At 34.8% G+C, this 19,223-nt stretch overlaps 1 protein-coding gene across 1 annotated transcript in view; it reads right to left on the bottom strand.

Moving 5' to 3' along the window:
• LOC150100709 (transforming growth factor-beta receptor-associated protein 1-like) overlaps window positions 1-19,223 on the bottom strand; it is a 407,043-nt gene that overhangs the window by 151,166 nt on the left and 236,654 nt on the right. The window contains exons 17-18 of the mRNA XM_090401548.1: window positions 12,513-12,613; window positions 480-591 (exon numbers count right to left, since the gene is read on the bottom strand). Of these exons, the coding sequence (XP_090257674.1) occupies window positions 480-591; window positions 12,513-12,613 (213 nt within the window). The remainder of the gene's footprint in view (window positions 1-479; window positions 592-12,512; window positions 12,614-19,223) is intronic.

The raw sequence follows: 19,223 nt of genomic DNA, 5'->3' as shown, positions 1-19,223 counted from the left end.
ATACTACTAAAGCAAGTGACATGAAGTCATTAGCTTCTATATACGAGTAGCACGGTCATGAAATTACTTCATGTGCAAACTTTGTTTGCTTACACTTGGATAAAGGATTAAACCAACAATATAATTATTTGGCATCTTTAATTTATAGTATAACCAAGTGGAAAAACTTTCAGCATCAAGTGAATAAGATTGAACTCTTACAGAAATCTAAATAACTGTAAACAGTCAGGACTAAAATGATGTTATTCATTCAACTCATCTTATTGAACAAGGATGTTGATAGATACTAATTTCATATTTCAAAATCTGGATGACTCTAGCTTAAGAAGTGTCAAAACTGTAGCCATTAGTTTGTACGTGTGTGTGCACACTCCCACATCTGCTTCACTTTATTTACTTAATACCATAATTCAATGATATACTGAATTAAGTGATATAAAAAAAACGTAGTTAAAAAATATGAGTTAGAATAACTGTACCTTGCCATATAAAATTGCACATTCAAGATGGAGATTGTGTTCTAATGCTTTTCCGAGCAGCAACTGAACACGATACAAAGAGGAAGTATGCAGCATATATTGCAGCTTTTCTCTAGAGTAATAAAAAAGGATAAAATAAGCATCTAATAGCACATTCAATAGTAACATATAATGTAAAGGCATAATCACATGAATAATTAAATTGCTTAAGAGTTAAAGGATTTCCAGCATCACCATGAGGAGGTTTTGTTTTCTCTTTCTATGTTTACTAAAAAAATACTGATCAAATTAAACCATGCTTTTTTCTTAATCTAAAAATGAATCTAATGAAATGAAATATAAATACTACACATTCTGTATAATATTTACAACATAAATACCATAGATGTTTAAATGCTATGTAAAATGTTTGTATTTTTTTTTCATAATTAAATAAACTGAAATGTGAATACAGTATACTCTTGATTATCTGAGTACCATTATTCCCTTTGCAGATTATCTGTGCATGGATCTTTCTTTAATTTAACGAGTATTTAATTCATAAATTTATGCACTTATAAATACATACACGGAATTATTCAAATTAAGTGGATATTGAATCCAACATTATTATTTATCATTTTCATCATTTTTATTGAATCCACATACACAGAATATTCAGTTCATAACATCAGATGTGTCCTTCTGACTCATCTCCAGGTTCACGCCAGAGCACACAAGGTGTGGGAAGAGTGTGATTTCTCAATCTGAATGCAGTTAAAGAAATGGTTACAAACTCTACCCCTTGAGTCATTTTCCAGACATGTATGTCTTAAAAGATTATGTAAAGAAATTTAAGACATACATGTCTGGAAAATGACTCAAGGGGTAGAATTTGTTGCCTTGGTCAATATGTTGCGACCTCAGATTGTAGGCATTAGTGAGACCTGGTAATCAAAATCAGACATGCAAACTAGTATCGCATACAGTATTTATAGGAAGGAAAGACAAAATAGGAGAGGAGGGTCATGCTGCTAATGATACTGGTTAACTAGAATCCATATAGCATTGAAACCTATGATTGTAATAGTAGTAGTAACAGTTTTTCATGTGGCAGTGAGTTTTGAAGCTATCTGGTGTGATGTGGAATCTAACAAGATCAAATACCTAGTGGGGTGTTGTTACAGACCTGGTTAACTGGTTGTTAGTGATGAAGAAATGCATCACCAAATAAAGACAATGAGTGTAAAAAGATTAATCATAATGGGAGACTTTAATTATCCAAACATTGACTGAGTAGCAGTAAACTCTCATATGAAGAATGAAACTGAATTTATTGAACTATTGCAAGATGACGTCGTTAAGTAGCATGTGACTTAAGGAACTCAAAGTCAAAGAATGTTAGATTTGATTATAGTGTTAGAGGTGTTTCAATAAATAGCTATTCTGCCTCCAGTTGGTGACAGTGATCATGCGATACTAACTTGGAAAGGGGCAAAGTTTATGAATGTTCCCTTTAGAAAAGTTTATATGCTGAACTACAAAGCAGGAAATTATGACCAACTGAGGTATCAGTTGGTCATAAGTTGTTTATCACTTAAAAAATACTTAAATAATGCAATATCAGAATGTGTCCGAAGAGTTCAAATAATAAATAGGGTCGGATTATCCTATGGTAATCTTATCAAACAAATGATTTGTAGAAAAGGATGACGTGGAAGGAATATCATGTGCATGAGGATAATGTCGGTTATGAAAATTATAAGCAGCAGACAGAAGAGTCACAACTGTTGTACAGAAAGCCAAGTCTGAGTATGAACAGAAACTGACTCTGCAAGCTAAAAACAATCCCAAAAATTTTACTGATATGCTGCAAGTAAAAGTCTACAACATTAATTTAAAGTACAATCAATCTAAATATATTAATGACATTGGGAAGGATTTGACAAGCAACATACAGCTATATGCTCATGAATAGAATGTAATAGGAATGTTACTCATATGCAGTAGTTGCAGATTGATTTGAATATTTTGAAATGTGGGCATGTGAAAATACCTGTCACTTCAAAGTTAGTAATTGCAAAGTTATGTACTTTGGTATAATGAGATATCTAATGGTGTATTATATTGGTGGGATTATGTTAGGCCAGGGCTCTCGGAGTTTTAGTAGATAGAAAGGTGAAGTTTAGGGCTATATAGCAAAGTCTGTCAATGCAATCCTGAGAATAAGTGCTATGCTGAAATGAATATTGACATATAGGGATAAGGAAGTCATTTTGCCTCTTTACAAGGCCTTGATACTGACCACTTCTGAAATACTGTGTGAAGATCTGTCCTCTCCACTGTACCTGCATCACCATGGAAAACAGGAGATGTGGAGAGGGTACAAAGGAGAATGATATCAAAATTGTGGATTGTAGATTATGAGGGCAGATTAAGAATTTGTGGACTGCAGACACCAGCAAATAAGAGAAAGACAGGTGATATGATAGAGGCACCCACAAACTATTCTGGAAGTTTGATATGTAACACCAGCAGATGGAAACTTTTCATTTTATGAAGGGTGGGGAAAGGACAAGAAGACATTCTTGGCAGTTGAGAATGAATGACCCCCCCCCCATTCCAAAAAGGAAGTGAGATCTAAATTTTTCTCTCATAGAGTGTGGAATGAATGGCCATTAGATGTTGTGTGTGTGCCAGTGAGAATGAATCCGAGAACAGGTATGATAGCTGGTGTGTGTGTGTGTGTGTGTAGCCCCCCCCCCATGAGTCCCTGGAGGTCTCTCTTAATAATTTGCTGATTATAAAACAAAAAGCTTCAGTTATTTGAAAAGAAGGAATGCCTAGTTGGCTGATTGGTTAGCATATCCGCTCTCCAGCCAAAAGGCTGCGGTTTGGATCCCGCCATGGGCATGGATGTTTGTGATTGTCTGTGAAGATACTAGTGGCAAGTGGTAGATGGCGTTGGTATAGTTGTGGTTCTTTGGTGGATTGAGTGGTGGAGACAGAGTAGTGCCCTCCCTTGATGAGTCTTTGGACTCCCTGGAGGTGTCAGGTAATAATAATAATACCATGGGATGGCTAATTATTATCATTATCAGACCTGAAAGGGCATCCTCTGCACAGTAATGTCTCAGTATGAGCAGTCTCCACTATCACACACACACACACACACACACACACACACACACACACACACACACACACACACACACACACATATAGCTCATTAAACTGTGCATTACACTCATTCACAGTTTCTGCACTCATCACAGTCTCAGGCAATCAGTGGGAGTTGGTCATTCCCATAATACATAACACTATACACACCCCAAAAGGATGAGCATTTTTGCATTATGAAATACTAAGGCAATTAATGTGAAGTCATTAGCCTCATTATATAAGTAGCCTAGTTGTGAAGATACTTCATGTGCAAACTTTATTTGCTTACACTTGGATAAAGGATTAAAGAAGAATATAATTTCTTGTAATTTTTAATTTAATTTATAGCCAAGTGAAACAAAAAAAAAAACTTTCTACAACTAGCTGTAATCCAGATTATTTTAATAATAAGGTGTTACACCTTTTTTACTACTTGTATATGGGAAATATACAACTTCTGCATTACTTTGGTATCTCTACTGTATCTGTCTCCTACTGATGACATTTTAATAATATTCATCTTTAGGCTTGATTCTAGGAGAGTAGAGTGGTTCTGCTTGGTGGCAGGTTTTTGCATGTCACTGAGTAGAGTCACCAATGAGAGCTTGATGAGTTTAGGAGTGATCCTTTTGGTCACTCAGTGAGATTCAGAGTGATCTTATAGATCAACTCAGAGGTTTTGGGGAGAGAGAGAGGTATCCTCACCTCAACAGCACCTCAATAAAGATCAAAACTGGTCTGGATGGTGGCTCTTCCCATAATGCATAGCACTATACACAACTGAAAGAATGTGTATAGTGATTTGATTATGACTTCATTAGTATCTCTTAATGATTTGCATTAAGAGATACTAATGAAGTCATTAGTCTCCTTATGCAAGTAGTCTAGTCATGAACCTAATTTCACATCATCATCATCATCATCAGCAAACAACTGAATATTTCCTTTCAAGGTTATTTCCTGTATCATTTCTGTACAAATCAATAGTACTGATTCAAGCACTGAACCTTGTGGCACACCTGCTGTCATCTGGATTCTGCTCATCCATATACCACTTTTTGATCTCTCTCCAGCAGCCACCCTCTTATCCATATAACCACTGTCATATCCATCCCCATTGCTTTAAATGAAATGCCACATTCCTGTCTATCTCATATTCCTTTTGGCTGCAATTTTATCTGCTATCATCAGCAATACCTTTCCCCCATTGTATCTTCTCTATCTTTGCTGAAAATACTAAACCCTTTGCATTCTACCCCTGTAATAAAATTTTCTGTGTTAGTCAAGTCTCACTAATGCCTATAATGTTTGGTGAGATTGCACTAACCAATGCCAAAAACTTCTCCCTCTTGTTCTTGATACTTTTGGCATTAATATATAGAAACTGAAGCATCTCTTTAGGACTCCCAATCACTCTTACTTCCTGAATTGACTACCCATTTCAATATTTTTGCTTGAGAGACTAGATTCAACATTTGGTCATTCTTGCACTTACTTGGCTCATTGGGTGTCTTCACATATGCACTCTCTGCTTCCACCCTAACTGCTGGATACCTTTCCAATCATTTCTCTAGCATGTGTATGAAGTGCATGATTGAAAGAGTCTGACTAATTGGAATTAAGCAATTTAACATACTGTGTGTGTGTGTGTTGTTCTTTTTTTTTTTATTGGGATTATACACCCTATTTCACCTATGTAGGGTAAGGGTAAATTACAAGTGCACTGGATTTTGTGTAGTTCCTGGGTAGGCAAGGGGGGGAGGGAGGAGATCTTTAGAGCAGCTGAGTAGCTTTTTAATTTTGTGAATGGATTGATGTCAAGCTTTATATTGTGTTTTTGATGAGCTCTATTTTCTCAGTTATTCCTCTAATGTATGGAATTGCTATGACTTTTTTTGTAACTTTTTTTTTATCTATTGTAGTAATTCTTGTGAAGGATTCTGTTGATTGTTTTTCCTGATGTAGTTATAAATGTTTTGCTTATTATTGGAAACTCATCTTTCAGAGCCTGTTCATCAGAGCAAATTCTTAGAGTTTTATTTTTAAGGATGCTAATAACTCTTAATTTTTGTAATGGATGGGGGTGCAAGTCTGTGTAGATTTATAGTAGGAAAGACTGCTAAGGAAAGATAGCCTGAGGGAAGATGTGTGAGAAATGTGTCCAGTAAAGAAAGAGTGTTACTATTTTTTAGCTTCACGAATAATTGAAGGTATTTGTGTTGCTTATGAAGTTTAGAAAGATATTTAAAGTTTGGCAGCCATGAGACAAAATGGCAAACATATCAAAATAGCTAAGCCAAATTTTAGGTTTCAGAATCACTGAATCTAGAGAACATTGCTCAAATTCTTCAATATAAAAGTTAGATATGTTGTGGGGGGAAGTAATGAGCCCACAGACATACCTTCTTTTTGTAAGCAGAAATTATTTTGCCACATGAAATAAACAGAGCAAAATACATGAGCAAAGAGGGCCATGATATTAGGCAGAAATTTATTCTGTAGGAAAACCATGTCAGTGATCAGGACATTCATGAAAAGGGTAGCTACGTCAAAGCTAACTAATAAATCTTCACAGGAGGGGAGGGCAATGACCTAAAACTCCTTGAGTGCTAATGCTAATTTCTTGTCTAAGAGATAGATGGCTGTCAATTCCACTATTATCTGCAGCAACATATTATTTCTATGTATTACTTTTGGAAGACCATAAATTCTAGGGACACAGACATAATGCAGTAACAGCTTTTCAATGGTTTCTGTCAGCCATGTAGTGACTGACTTATTCAAGATCGAGATTGAACACAATGCTCTTCCCTCAGGCTGTCTTTCCTTAATGCCTACTGTACACCTACACACACAGGTTTCTGTCAGTCGTGGTGACCAACTTATTCATGACCGAGACTGAACACAGTAACACTGTTCCTTTACTAGTTGGCTCAGAAACAAAATTACACAAAGGTCATAGCCATTCTATACATTAGAGGAATATCTGAGGAAACAGAACTCAACAAAAATATAATATAAAGGTGACATTCAGAACCCACAAAATTAAAAAGCCTACTTAGCTCCTCTAAAGATCATCTTCCCCCCACCCTTGGGTATATAAAAACCAGTACTCTGTAACTTGTGTGTGTAGGGATTGTACTCTGTGAAAGCATACAATCCCTACATGCACACGCGCACACACACACACACACACACAGGCCAATTCAATACAAAAATGAAGGATCATTAGCAGCCTCAAAAACAGAGCTCTAACAATGCTCTAGTCTGCACAGTTAGCTGAGTGGTTACGCACTCCGCAACCATATACCTGGGAAAAAAGTATCCTGTGTTCGATTCTCATCGCCAATGTGAGAAGCTAAGAATCTTTCTCAGACATAGCCAAGTTAGCTGGTCTTGGGCGAGGACTGCAGGTTTTTTTTTCCCAGTTTATCTGGGGTTTTATAATGAATGATCAATGGACTATAAACAGAACCTAAAAATAAAGGAGACTCTACAGAATTTAACCGCTACCAATTGATGTGCTTTCACCCATTTAAGTATTTAATTCTTCTTATTTATTTATGTTTTTTTTTTTTAATTTTGCTTTCCTCTTTTTCTTTCACTTTTATTAAAGTGTATTTTAATGTAACTTGTCCCATCCCAATGAGTGAGCGAGCGAGTCTGTACATACACACACACACGCACAGTTAGGTCTCAATTAGTGTGGATAATGAATCCACACTAATTGAGACCTAACTGTGACCCATAAAGTGGTCACATTATTCAAATTCATTACTTAAACTTATATTTATATGTAATATGGTAATTGATTCCAGGTCAATAGAAATAGGCAATGAAAAGTTTTAAATATAAGTTTTTGTTTATTAACAAAATATTACGGTAAAGGATAAAAAGAATATACTCACAATTTAAATTTATTGTTAACAGAATCACAGAGTAGTTATAGAGACCAAAATAGAAACAAAACAAAAAAATTCTAAATATCATTCCTGAAGAGTAAGGTTACACTGATAAACACCTTTATTTTCTTTCAAAATATTTTAGCAGCGTAGACTGGACTGATTTCTCTTTCTTTAAATCTTCATACATATGCTGGTAAATGCGGAGTGCTTTATCCACATATATAGACTAATTTGCATGCTTCCTACTTCATTATTTTTTTTTTTTCACTCTCTTACATAAATTTAAACCTTTTCTCTGAATGGTTGCATTTTTGAAGTGGAATGTGTTTTTGATTGCAATACTCAATCCAGTTAAAAGTTTTTTAAGTAACACCTTCATTCTAACTTCATTGAAACACTTCTATTCCTTGTAAATGTTTAAAAATCACAAAAAAAGCTGTTGCAAGTTCACCTTTTTCTTTTATTTCCCCTTACTATTGATGCAAGCATTCTGACATTTTGTCCTGTTTTAGAGTTATGACCACATTCATGTAATTCAATCACATCAATTTTTTGCCGTAATGTAATAACGAGCCTTTTCTATTTTGTACTCATCATGTTTTTTTTTTTTTATCTGAAGGAATCTTCCTTCTGTCCATTTTGTTAAGGGTACTTCTTAAAATAATTAAAACAAATCATTAAAACTAACATTATTATGACAAACAGCAGCACATGTACACACAAATAAACAAGTGCAGACTGAAGTAGCAGTGTCTAAAACTCTAACAGTAGCCTAGGAACCTCAACTGCACATGTGTTAGCCTCACCTTAACTAAATTTCGGTTCACATTCAATGTGACCTGGCTGTATATATATATATATATACAAAGGTGGTCTGAAAAGTTCTTGGCCTCGACCATAGATGGCAACACTATCGGCAAGATTTTTTTTTCCCTAAGTTGGTACATCTGTCATAAGCATTCATGTGAAATTGTAAGTCATTCTATCAAATAGTTTGTTTTATACAGCTGTCTGAAGCAAAAGAGTTGTCTGTATCCCTTGAAATGGATAAAATTGACTATTGTTAGATCCTGAATGCAGAGCTTTACAAGTAAATTCTTTATTCAGGATTTAACATGACAAACTACTACTTATTAAGGAGATATCTGCACATCGGCTAATAATTATAAAGTGTTGTTTTATGTCTTGTAATAATGTATAGTCCATGTGTGCGATATAGTGAGAGTTATTGCTGGGTTATTTCTAATTCCCAAGTAAGCTGTCTAGTACTTTGCGAAATTCCGAGAAAAGTTTATAATAGTAATCCGGAATAATCGCGTATAATCGGTATGAGTCGAGCATAGCGATGGAGGCTATACCTATGCGGAAATATGACGTCAGAGTGCCTTCCTAAAATAATGTAACTGGACAGGTTAGCGAGAGTGTAGGATCACCCAAGGGGCATGAACGATGGGGTTCGTGGGTGAAAACCTCATTGAATAGAGGGCGCCTGAATAGAGCGAATAAAAGACGAAGCATGCCGTTTTACGGGGCTTTTTTTTGACCTTTTGATCTTCGAGTGCCAGATTCGAGTTTTAGGGGGAGTTTGTCGGAGGATTCGTGAGAGAGCGGTGATTCGGCTACAGTAATGACGGAAGGCAGGTTCTTTTCTTAAGAATGCTTGAAGATTTTCAAGCGGAGCTGATTGCGATATGACAGCCCATGTGGAATCGAGCCTTAGTAGAATGTCCCATTGGAGAAAGTTTCCTGCGGAGCGATAGACAGCACGCATCAGTCGGAAACGATTAGAAGAAAAAGCGTAGTACATCGCCAGGCGCAAAGACAGCCGGTAATCCAGAACTACATGAAATGGCGGCATGAAATCTGAAAGGATCCGGTAATGTAAGAGTTTTCGTTCTATGTAAAAAAATTGTTTAGAAGAACAAGAAATTTGTGTGTGTTGTAACTAAAGGATACTAGTAGAGAACTTTTAGTGAGAATTTGACTGAATTAATTAAGCCCTTGTGGAACAAAGAAGAGTTGTTAAATAGGCAGTGATTTGTGAATGGCTAGACTTGCTTAAATGAAATTTAGAATTAAGGTAATCATTGATAGAGTATTAATGAAAGTGTTCAATAAGTATTCTGTGAGTAATTTGTGAAAGGAGTTATATAGTAGTAGTATTATGCTTAAACCTAATACTTTCATAATTGAAGGATGTAATTTGCTCTGATTCATTGTGATTTAGTATAACCCTTAACTTAGAGTGAATTTTGATCCATTGAGTATTTAAACTTAAATAACTGTAAGATGTTTTATGTTTTTCCAATAAACATGCTTTGTACCTTATACCTGAGTTATGCCTGATTACGAATTCAAACGACCACTTGTGAAATTGAACCTTTTTGGCGGGAAGGAATTTAGATATAATTGTTTAAGTGAGATTCAGTCTACGACTGCTAACTGAATCTGCACAGCGCTAGCATGAGATAAATTATTGTGTGTATCCTTTTAAATTTTGAATTATTTCCCTGAACAAGAGTCTCTTCTGTTATAGGATATTGGCTGCTGCAGCGAAATATAAATTTTGCCAATATTTGAAGAGGAAAAAAATCTGAATTAGTATTTTAGGAGCACAACAATAGATTAGAAGGAGAGTTATTATAGAGGTAGAATAAGATACAATATAGAGAGATAGCGACATAACAATAGAGTAGCCGGTAGGACTTTGATTGTACAAAGTTTTGAGTAAGCAAAAGGATAGGCTCTAGAGACAGTAAGTTAATGTATAATAGGATTGAACTTACGATTTACGATATAACATTATATGAAAGTAAGGATATAACAATAACAGTATAAAACTAGCAAGATATAACAATGGCGCAGCCAGTAGGATTTTATTAGTAGAATTACAATATTCCAATAGAAATTACGAATATAACACTATCGTGCAGTTATAAAATTCTTTGTAAAAGAAGGTTTAACGGCAAAAGAAATTCATTTGAAGTTCATAAAAGTTTATGGGCACTCTTCTCCTTCGTTTTTGACAATTAAGAAATGGGCTGCTGTGTTTAAACGTGGCCATACCAGCTAGAAGATGATCCACGTGAACATCCAAAAAGTGTAACAACACCAGAAATCATTGATCAAGTGCACAATATGGTATTGGATGACCTATGCATCTGGATGACACACACCTAAGTGTGTGTGTGTGTGTGTGAAATTGCTGAGACTACAGGCATTTCAAAAGAACATGTAGGATATATATTTTACATGAAGAATTGCAAATGAAAAAACTTTGTGCAAGATGGATGCTGCGCTTACTCACAGCAGATCAAAAACGCACTCACACGAAAATCTCTGAATAATGCTTGGAGCGTTTCAACAAGAATAAAACTGATTTTGTGCATCGATTTATTACTATGGATGAGACTTGGATTCACCATTACACACCAGAATCCAAACAGCAGTCAAAACAATGGGCAGAAGCCAATTGTTCAGTGCCAAAGAAAATAAAGTCGATTCTATCAGCAGGAAAGGTTATGGCATCGGTGTTTTGGGATGCTACAGACATTTTGTTTATTAATTATCTTGAAACGGGTAAAACAATAACTGGGGAATATTATTCCGATCTTTTAACCAGACTAGACGAAAAAATTCGTGAGAAAAGACCCGGTTTGCAGAAGAAAAATTCATCTTTCATCAGGACAATGGCGCCTGCCCACAGAGGTGTTTTGGCAATGGGAAAATTGAGAGATCTGCACTATGAATTGTTGGAACATCTGCCATATTCCCCAGATTGGACTCCCTCTGACTTCTCTCTCTTCCCCAAACTAAAACTCTTCCTCGCTGGTCAGCATTTTTTTTTTTTTTTCGAATCAAGAGATGATTGCAGCTGTAGAGGGATATTTTGCAGATATTACTGAGAACCACTACAGGGACAGGATAATGACACTGGAGCATTGCTGGAATAAATGTATTAGTCTTAAGGGAGATTATGTTGAAAAATGAAAATAATTTTGAAATTATAAATTCGTTTTTTCATTATTAGGCCGATAACTTTTCAGACTGCCCTCGTATGTGTGTGTGTGTATTCCTGATAATGACTTCATATAAAGGTCAAAATGCCAGGTATTATTTTATCTTAGTTTCAAGTAAAGTAATTGATCTAAATTTGTAATCAAAATAGTTTGATTTCATAATTTTACACAGTGAATGCTGATCACCATGTAGCTACAAAAGAAAGAGGTGCCATATCAGTTAGAAGGTCCTCCTGCAATGAGTGCATGGAGGTACCCAACCAAGAAATAACAATAATAATTTCAAAAGCAATCTGCATACCTAGAAAGAGTTTTACAGCTATCAACCCAGTGGATTTTTGGATTTTGAAATATACTTCTCTTCTATAAAGAGCCAAGAGGCTATTTTTCCAGTGGCATAAATTAAGTTAAGGGGATAATAAATCCCTCATTATTTTAAAGTGATACAAAACTCGGAGATCGAAATCTAAGAGTTTTATGCTGAAGAATTATTGGCGAGTCCAATTGTAAGTCAACACCTGGGTAGTACAAAACTAGGACAACTTGGAGCAGAGGTGGAGCAAGCTCCGTCACTATCCTTAATATTTTCTCATAATGTAAACCGCAGCTCCTAGGAGATGTATTACTGTTTTACATTATGAGGAGAGGTCACTACCCAGACCGGTTTCAACCTTTATTGAGGTCTCATCAGTGAGTAAGTAGACCTGGAATACCAAGGTTTAAGTGAACCGAACTTACAACTCTGAAACTCTTAGATTTTGATCTCCGAGTTTCGTATCCGGCTTTAAAATAATGAGGGATTTATTATCCCCTTAACTTAATTATACTTCTCCTCTACTTCAACAAGGTTAATTTATGGAGCAATGAATAAAAAAACAGCATAACTGCTGTCTTCATTTCATTACTTTTCAGTAGCTTTTTTTTTTTGAATTAGAAATTAAATAACAATCAGGAACTTGGTGACATACCTTGCTACCTGAATATCTGTAGCACTAGCATCTTCAGTTTTCATGAGTTGTAGAACATTTTCTAAATACAGAAGAGCAAGATGGGTGTGGAATTTTTCCTTCTGTAATTATGAAGGTTAATAATCATTAACGAACATGCATATGTGTGTGCACACAACACACACTTAAATATAATTTGCACATTATTTTAGAGCTAACTTCAAAGTAAATAATTTGATCTTTAAAAAACAAAAGTGATGGTCCCCACATCTCCCTTTCTATGAAAAACTCTTGCATTAATATCGTGGTGATAATGATGATTTATGGTTTTAATGGCAGAAGGACAGCAAAGGTCATACTGAGCCATATCAAAGGTTACAGCAGTACACAAAGCAAGATAATCACAAACATCCATACCTGCAGCAGGATTCAAACCCACGACCTGTTGGTTGGAGAGTGGGTACACTAATCACTCGGCTAATCATACCAGATTAACATGGTACAAACTCTTTGATGGTATTACTGTAAGATCAACTAAAGATAAAGCTGATCTCCTAACCCCATTCTTTTAATCTAACTCCAGAACAGATGATCAAGACAAATCACTTCTTTCTTTACTTGGATGACTGCATTGTATGTCACCTACAAATTTCATAGTTGGGGTTATGCACTCTGGTAAGAGACATTCACTAGGTATCTGTCATACTTATCCATCTGATTGGTAGAGGATATAGAGTGATTCCTTGCTTCATAACACAGCTTTACAAGCTTCACATCCCACTTTAGATGCTCTTTGCACCACAGAAGATGACATGCTACCATTGAAACGCATGTTATGAGCCTCATTTCTGAATGTTTTTGTGCAGATTGATGTCCAGTTGATGCTTGTAACTTTGCATTCAACATGTCAGCCAATGAATGGCAGTTTTTTCATATTATCCTTCCTAGCACCTACAGTCACTTTCAGTGAGTGTGGTGAGTCTACTGTGGATAGCACTTGCAGTTGACTCCCTGTGCTTCCATCTCAGTATCACTGATTGTTGACCTGGGATGGCCCAATTTGTCAACAATTTGCCAAACAGATAGGCCTGCAATATAGCATTCTATTACAACACTTCTTTCAAACTCCTGCAGTGTCATTTCACCTGGACACAGTTTCAATGACTTGAGCGCATCATATTCTTTCGATTTATACCGGCTGCAAACATGACTCATTACATGGCACAATGCACCCTGCCCATAGGGATGTCCATTGACTTCTTTCCACACAGTGTGTGTATAAGTAGTGCTCTTTCATGATAACAGTTTAACTTTGGCAAAATATCAGAAGCAATAATTAAAGAGCTTTAATTATAATATTCAATTCATTGTTATTTCAACCTAAGATATCAAAATGGCTGATAGACTGGTAATTTCTATAAGCATTTTTTAGACGTTTATAGGCTTCCTTATCCCCTCCCCCCCTTGATCATCTACATGCAGTATTAGTAATTCTATAGACTGAATAACTTCTAATGTTTACTATCACTAATTAATCAACTTATTTTTCAACAACACCTTTTATATAGATAGAATGCTTCCTTTCAGGATGCTGGGTTGGATTGTTTATTTTAAATTAAGGCCAAAGCAAATGAGGCTGTGAGGCCAGTGTATTATGTCTGCTGAGAGTGGGTTGCCTGTTCTGAGGAATGAAAAAAAAAAAAAAAAAAAAAAAGTTTCTAGGAGGAAAATCATTTCCAGCTCCATATGAGAATTGGCTAACTCACCTGCAATTATAAATAGTTTTTTTTTTCACTTAGTTACAAAGTAAGTTATAATTGGCAAGAAATTATATTATTGTTTAATCTTTTATCCAAGTGTAGCAAACTAAGTTTGTGTGAAATATCTTCATGACTAGGCAATTTGTATATAGAAAGTGCTGACTTCATTCCAGTTGTCAGAGTATCCTCATAATGCAGAAACATTATGGGAAGCATCACTACTCAGACTGGTTTCAACATTTACTGAAACCAGTCTGAGTAGTGATGCTTCCCATAATGGATATAGGGTATTCATTATAGGCCTAGAGTAGTAGGAGTGCAAGTAAGCCTGATAGTATTAGGAGAAAGAAAAGACAGATGGATAGGAGAGGGGGAGACTCAACAACCAAAATACCAATTGAAACTAAACTCCAGAGATGACTGGTACCCAGGTGGTTAGCCTTATACATGCGAACCACCTTGAGTTGGCCTTTTCTGCCTGGGACAACTCTCCTGTCATCCCTACAGCAGTTGACCATTATACCACAGTGAACTAATAGGATAGAACCATATGAAAAAAATCTCTCATAATTAAAATAGACAGAATTTTATCTCCCCCTGGTGAGTACTGCATAATGTGAGCAGCCCACTACCTAGCCAAAAATTTGGTATCTCCAAGAATGCTTCTTTTTAAATAAAAATCATTAGATTGAACACTAAAATTTCCATAACACAATGTTGTAAAGAATTAGTATGTCATTTCTGGTTTTCAAAGCCATGTTTTTTCTTAACTTTCCACAAATGCTATTTTAACTCATTAATTATAAAAATTAAATTTCCCTTCCCATTGCTGAGAGGTGGGGGGGGGTATTGCAAAAAAAAAAAAAGGAACCTGTTCTGTTTTAAGTAATGTAATGCCAAATACAATAAATAATCTATAAATTAAATAACTTCCAAATATGCAGAGCAAGAGAGCAGTCACAAGATGCATGTTCTACTATTTCCAATTTGTAGCAGATGTCATAGTTGGTTCTCCATTTCATGGTGTTTACTAAAAGAAGACCATATGCAATTCTCCAAGCAAGATTCTTCTTGTTAGGGTATTCCTGGAACTTCTGTAAGTTATTAAACAGTGTGTCATTGTTAGTATACTACCGTAGAAGTTTGTGGTGGAAGAGGTTAAAAATTTCGTTTTACTAAGTTCTGATGTTATTAATGGAAAGAATGTCAGTGCCAGAATGCTGTAGAATTCCTAGAGATAAGCACAGAGTGCTGTAGTATTCAGGAAGTCTCATCAGCGGGAGAAAGCCCAAGATACCAAGGTTGAATTAATGCAGAAGTCATATTTTCCATATACAATTATTAAAACAGTGAATCACAATATTATTAAAATACTCTAGATCAGGGGTTGCAAACTGGTGGCCCACAGGCTGGATACAGCCTGCGAAGGCTTTGTATCCATCTGTGACCTTAATGATTTCTTTTCTAAAAATCAATGTTTTTAACATCCTGTGGGGATTAAAACAGAAAAAAATTCAAACTTCTAAATGTTTTATGATAGCTTTAAACAAAAGTAAAACTTATTACTATAATTCTTTGTACCATGTTTCTATTATCAAATGTTGGCAACACTGAATGGAAGTTACCTGTCAAGCAGCCCTTTTAAGTCATTTGTGATACAATCAATAAGTTACAGGTTACCATTGTAATATGATAGTGTGCTAATAAAGAGTTACCTCAATAACTTATATTTTCTTTGTCAATAACAATGTCTGAATTTAAAGTTAAAAAAAGAAAAATAGATCAAGGCAGAACTTTTCAAGAAAAATGGGAGAAGGCATATTTCTTGGAAGTAAAAAATATTCCATGTTTGATATATAGACAAAGTGTCGCCATGGGGAAAGAATATAACCTAAAATATCATTATGAAACAAACCCATAAGAACTGTGATAGATGCATGATGACAAACTTAAAGATTTAAAAAATGAACTGAAGTTTCAACAGAGGATATTTTCGAATGTTATCACAACAAGTGATGCTGCTGTTAAATGTAGTTACGTCATAAGTGAAAAAATTGCTCCGGCTTTGAAACCTTTTACTGATGGAGAATTTATTAAAAATTGTATTTTAAGTGCAGTCGAAATAATATGTCTAGAAAAAAAGCAAGCATTTCAAAGTATAAACTATTAGGAAATACAGTTGAATATATAGCAGAGAATTTCCAAGGTATATTGTGTAAAAAAATAAAGAGTTTTGTAGTGTTTTCCATTGCAGTTGACGAATGTACAGATATCATTAATACTTCCCAGTTAGCAATATTTATTCGTGGCATTGATGACGATATGAATGTGACTGAAGAACTATTGGATATAGTGCCTATGTCAGGAACAACGACAGGAAATGACTTATATTTGTGTATTGAGAAAAGTCTTTAAAAATGCTCACAGACACTGGTCAAAATTAGTAAGTGTGACTACAGATGGGGCTCCTGCTATGGTTGGTGTTAACGTCGGACTTATTACAAAACTTCAAATGCAAAAGGAAATGTTGTGCAAAGACAAACTTAAATCATTTCATTGCATATTACACCAGGAGTCACTTTGTGCTAAAAAAACTAAAGATGGAACATGTTGTGAGTGTAGTAATTAAAACAGCAAACTGGATATACTCTCATGCCTTGAATCATCGACAATTCAATGCTTTGTTGGATGAATTGGATTCACAACACATCAGTTTGCTATATTATACGGAGTTTAAGTGGCTTAGTCGTGGCATCATTTTAAAAAGATTTTTTGAACTATTAAAAGAAATTGACATGTTTACTTCATCCAAAGGAAAATTGATTCCTCAGCTCACTGATGAAGATTGGTGCAAAGACTTGCCCTTTTTAGTTGACATAACAAGCCACTTAAACACTCTGAATACTGCTCTGCAAGGACATGAACGGTTGATATGTCATATGTATCATTCAATTAAGTCATTTCTGGCAAAACTCTATCTTTGGCAAACCCAGTTGGCAAAGAATAATTTAGCCCACTTTCCTACACTTAAATCAATTTCTCGAAATAATAATGATGCTGAAAAATACATTCCTCAAATTGAAGAATTGAAAATTGAATTTGAAAAAAGATTTTCTGATTTCAACCAGTTTGAAAATGATTTATTATTATTCAGTTCACCTTTTTTAATTAATATTGAAAATGTTGACAAAGAATTACAAATGGAAGTAATTGAACTCCAGTGCAATACTGAACTAAAAAATAAATATAATGAAGTTGGCATACCAAACTTTTATAAAACCTCGGCAGTAAATATCCCAAATATAAAATTTATTGTGCAAAAATGTTGTCAATCTTTGGAAGCACCTATGTATGTGAGCAATTATTTTCAAATATGAAACTTGATAAGTCAAAGTTCCGCTCACAGATAAAGTATTCTAGATTAAATGCAATACTTCATATTTCAACATGAAACAAAAAAGCATATATTGACATGTTAGTACAGAAGAAAAGATGTCAGGTTTCAGGATCAAAATCAAATTTAAAAAAAAAGGACTCGTAGATAAAAATCTTTATTTTTGTAAGTCAAAATTATGTATTTAAATAATTTTCTTAATGAATAAAATGTAATTGAACTTATATTTTCTAAACTTGTTATATTTTTAAAATTTTTAAATTCTGCTTGGTTACAAGGTAAATTATATGAAGCCAACAGCCTCTCTAGTAGAATAGTATGGCTCCTCTCGATGAGTTCCTGACTCCCTGGAAGTCTCTCTTAATAATAATAATAGACAAAGAAATTATTTTGTTGTTTTAATCCTTTACCTAAGTGTAAGCAAACAAGTTTGCATGTGAATTATCTTCATGACTAGGCTAAAGAAATATATAACTTCTGCATTAATTCAACTTTAGTATTTTCATGATTCAAGATGGGTCAAAACCAGTCTGGATGGTGGTCCTTCTCATAATGTTTCTGCATTATGGAATACTGATGCAACTGGTTTGAAGTCAACAAACAGGTTAACACCTCTTCTTGACTCAAATCAACCAGTAGAACAAGCAGGATTCCGTAAAGGCTTTAACACAATTGATCATATTCAAGCAGTAAAACAAATAATAGAAAAAGCAGAAGAAAACCAATTGCCTCTCTGTTTAGTTCATTGATTATGAAAAAAGCATTTGATTCCATCAAAACTAATGCAATAATCAAAGCACTCCAGAATCAAGGCATTCCTGAAGAATGTATGGACCTCCTCCAGGCAATATACCTCACTGCAACAGCAACAATCCAACTTCACATGAGTAGCAATAAAATATCAATTGAAAAAGGTGTCCGACAAGGAGACTATCACCCAAAATCTTTACAGTAGTCATTCAAGAAATATTTAATAATATAAACTGGACAAACCTTGGTATAAAAATTAATAACAGAAACTTAACACACCTAAAATATGCAGATGATATCATAATTTTTGCAAACACTCCAGAAGACCTTAATATAATGATAGAAGACCTATATCATGAAAGCAGAAAAGTTGGTCTAAAGATAAACAGAGAAAAAACTAAAATCATGTTTAATCATTTTGTAACACCAAAAAACATAATAATAGAAAACAATTTCTTGGAAAGAGTCTCTTCATATACATACTTAGGTCATCTCATTGATCTAAACTGTGGACTCCAAAAGGAAATAAATAGAAGAGTTCAACTTGCCTGGAGTGCATTCAGAAAATTGAAAAGCATTTTTCAAAACAATGATGTCCCACTCTGTTGAAAAAGGAAGACATTTAACCAGTGTATACTTCCAGTCATCTCATATGGTTGTGAAACTTGGTTGCTTACAAAAGCACTGGCAAATAAATTAACAACTGAAAGAAAAATGGAGAGGTTGATGCTAGGCATCACATTAAAATATAAGAAGTGAAACACCTGGATAAGAAGCCAGACTCGCATCACTGACATCATTCTTCACCACAAGCGACTAAAATGGAAA

The sequence above is a fragment of the Typopeltis vanoorti genome, chromosome 12 (genome assembly GCF_054136105.1).
Source record: "Typopeltis vanoorti isolate ZY-2024b chromosome 12, IOZ_Tvanoo_1.0, whole genome shotgun sequence".
Lineage (NCBI taxonomy): Eukaryota > Metazoa > Arthropoda > Arachnida > Uropygi > Thelyphonidae > Typopeltis > Typopeltis vanoorti.
The sequence above is the reverse complement of the archived record's forward strand: the minus strand, read 5'-3'. Positions and strand labels throughout refer to the sequence as shown.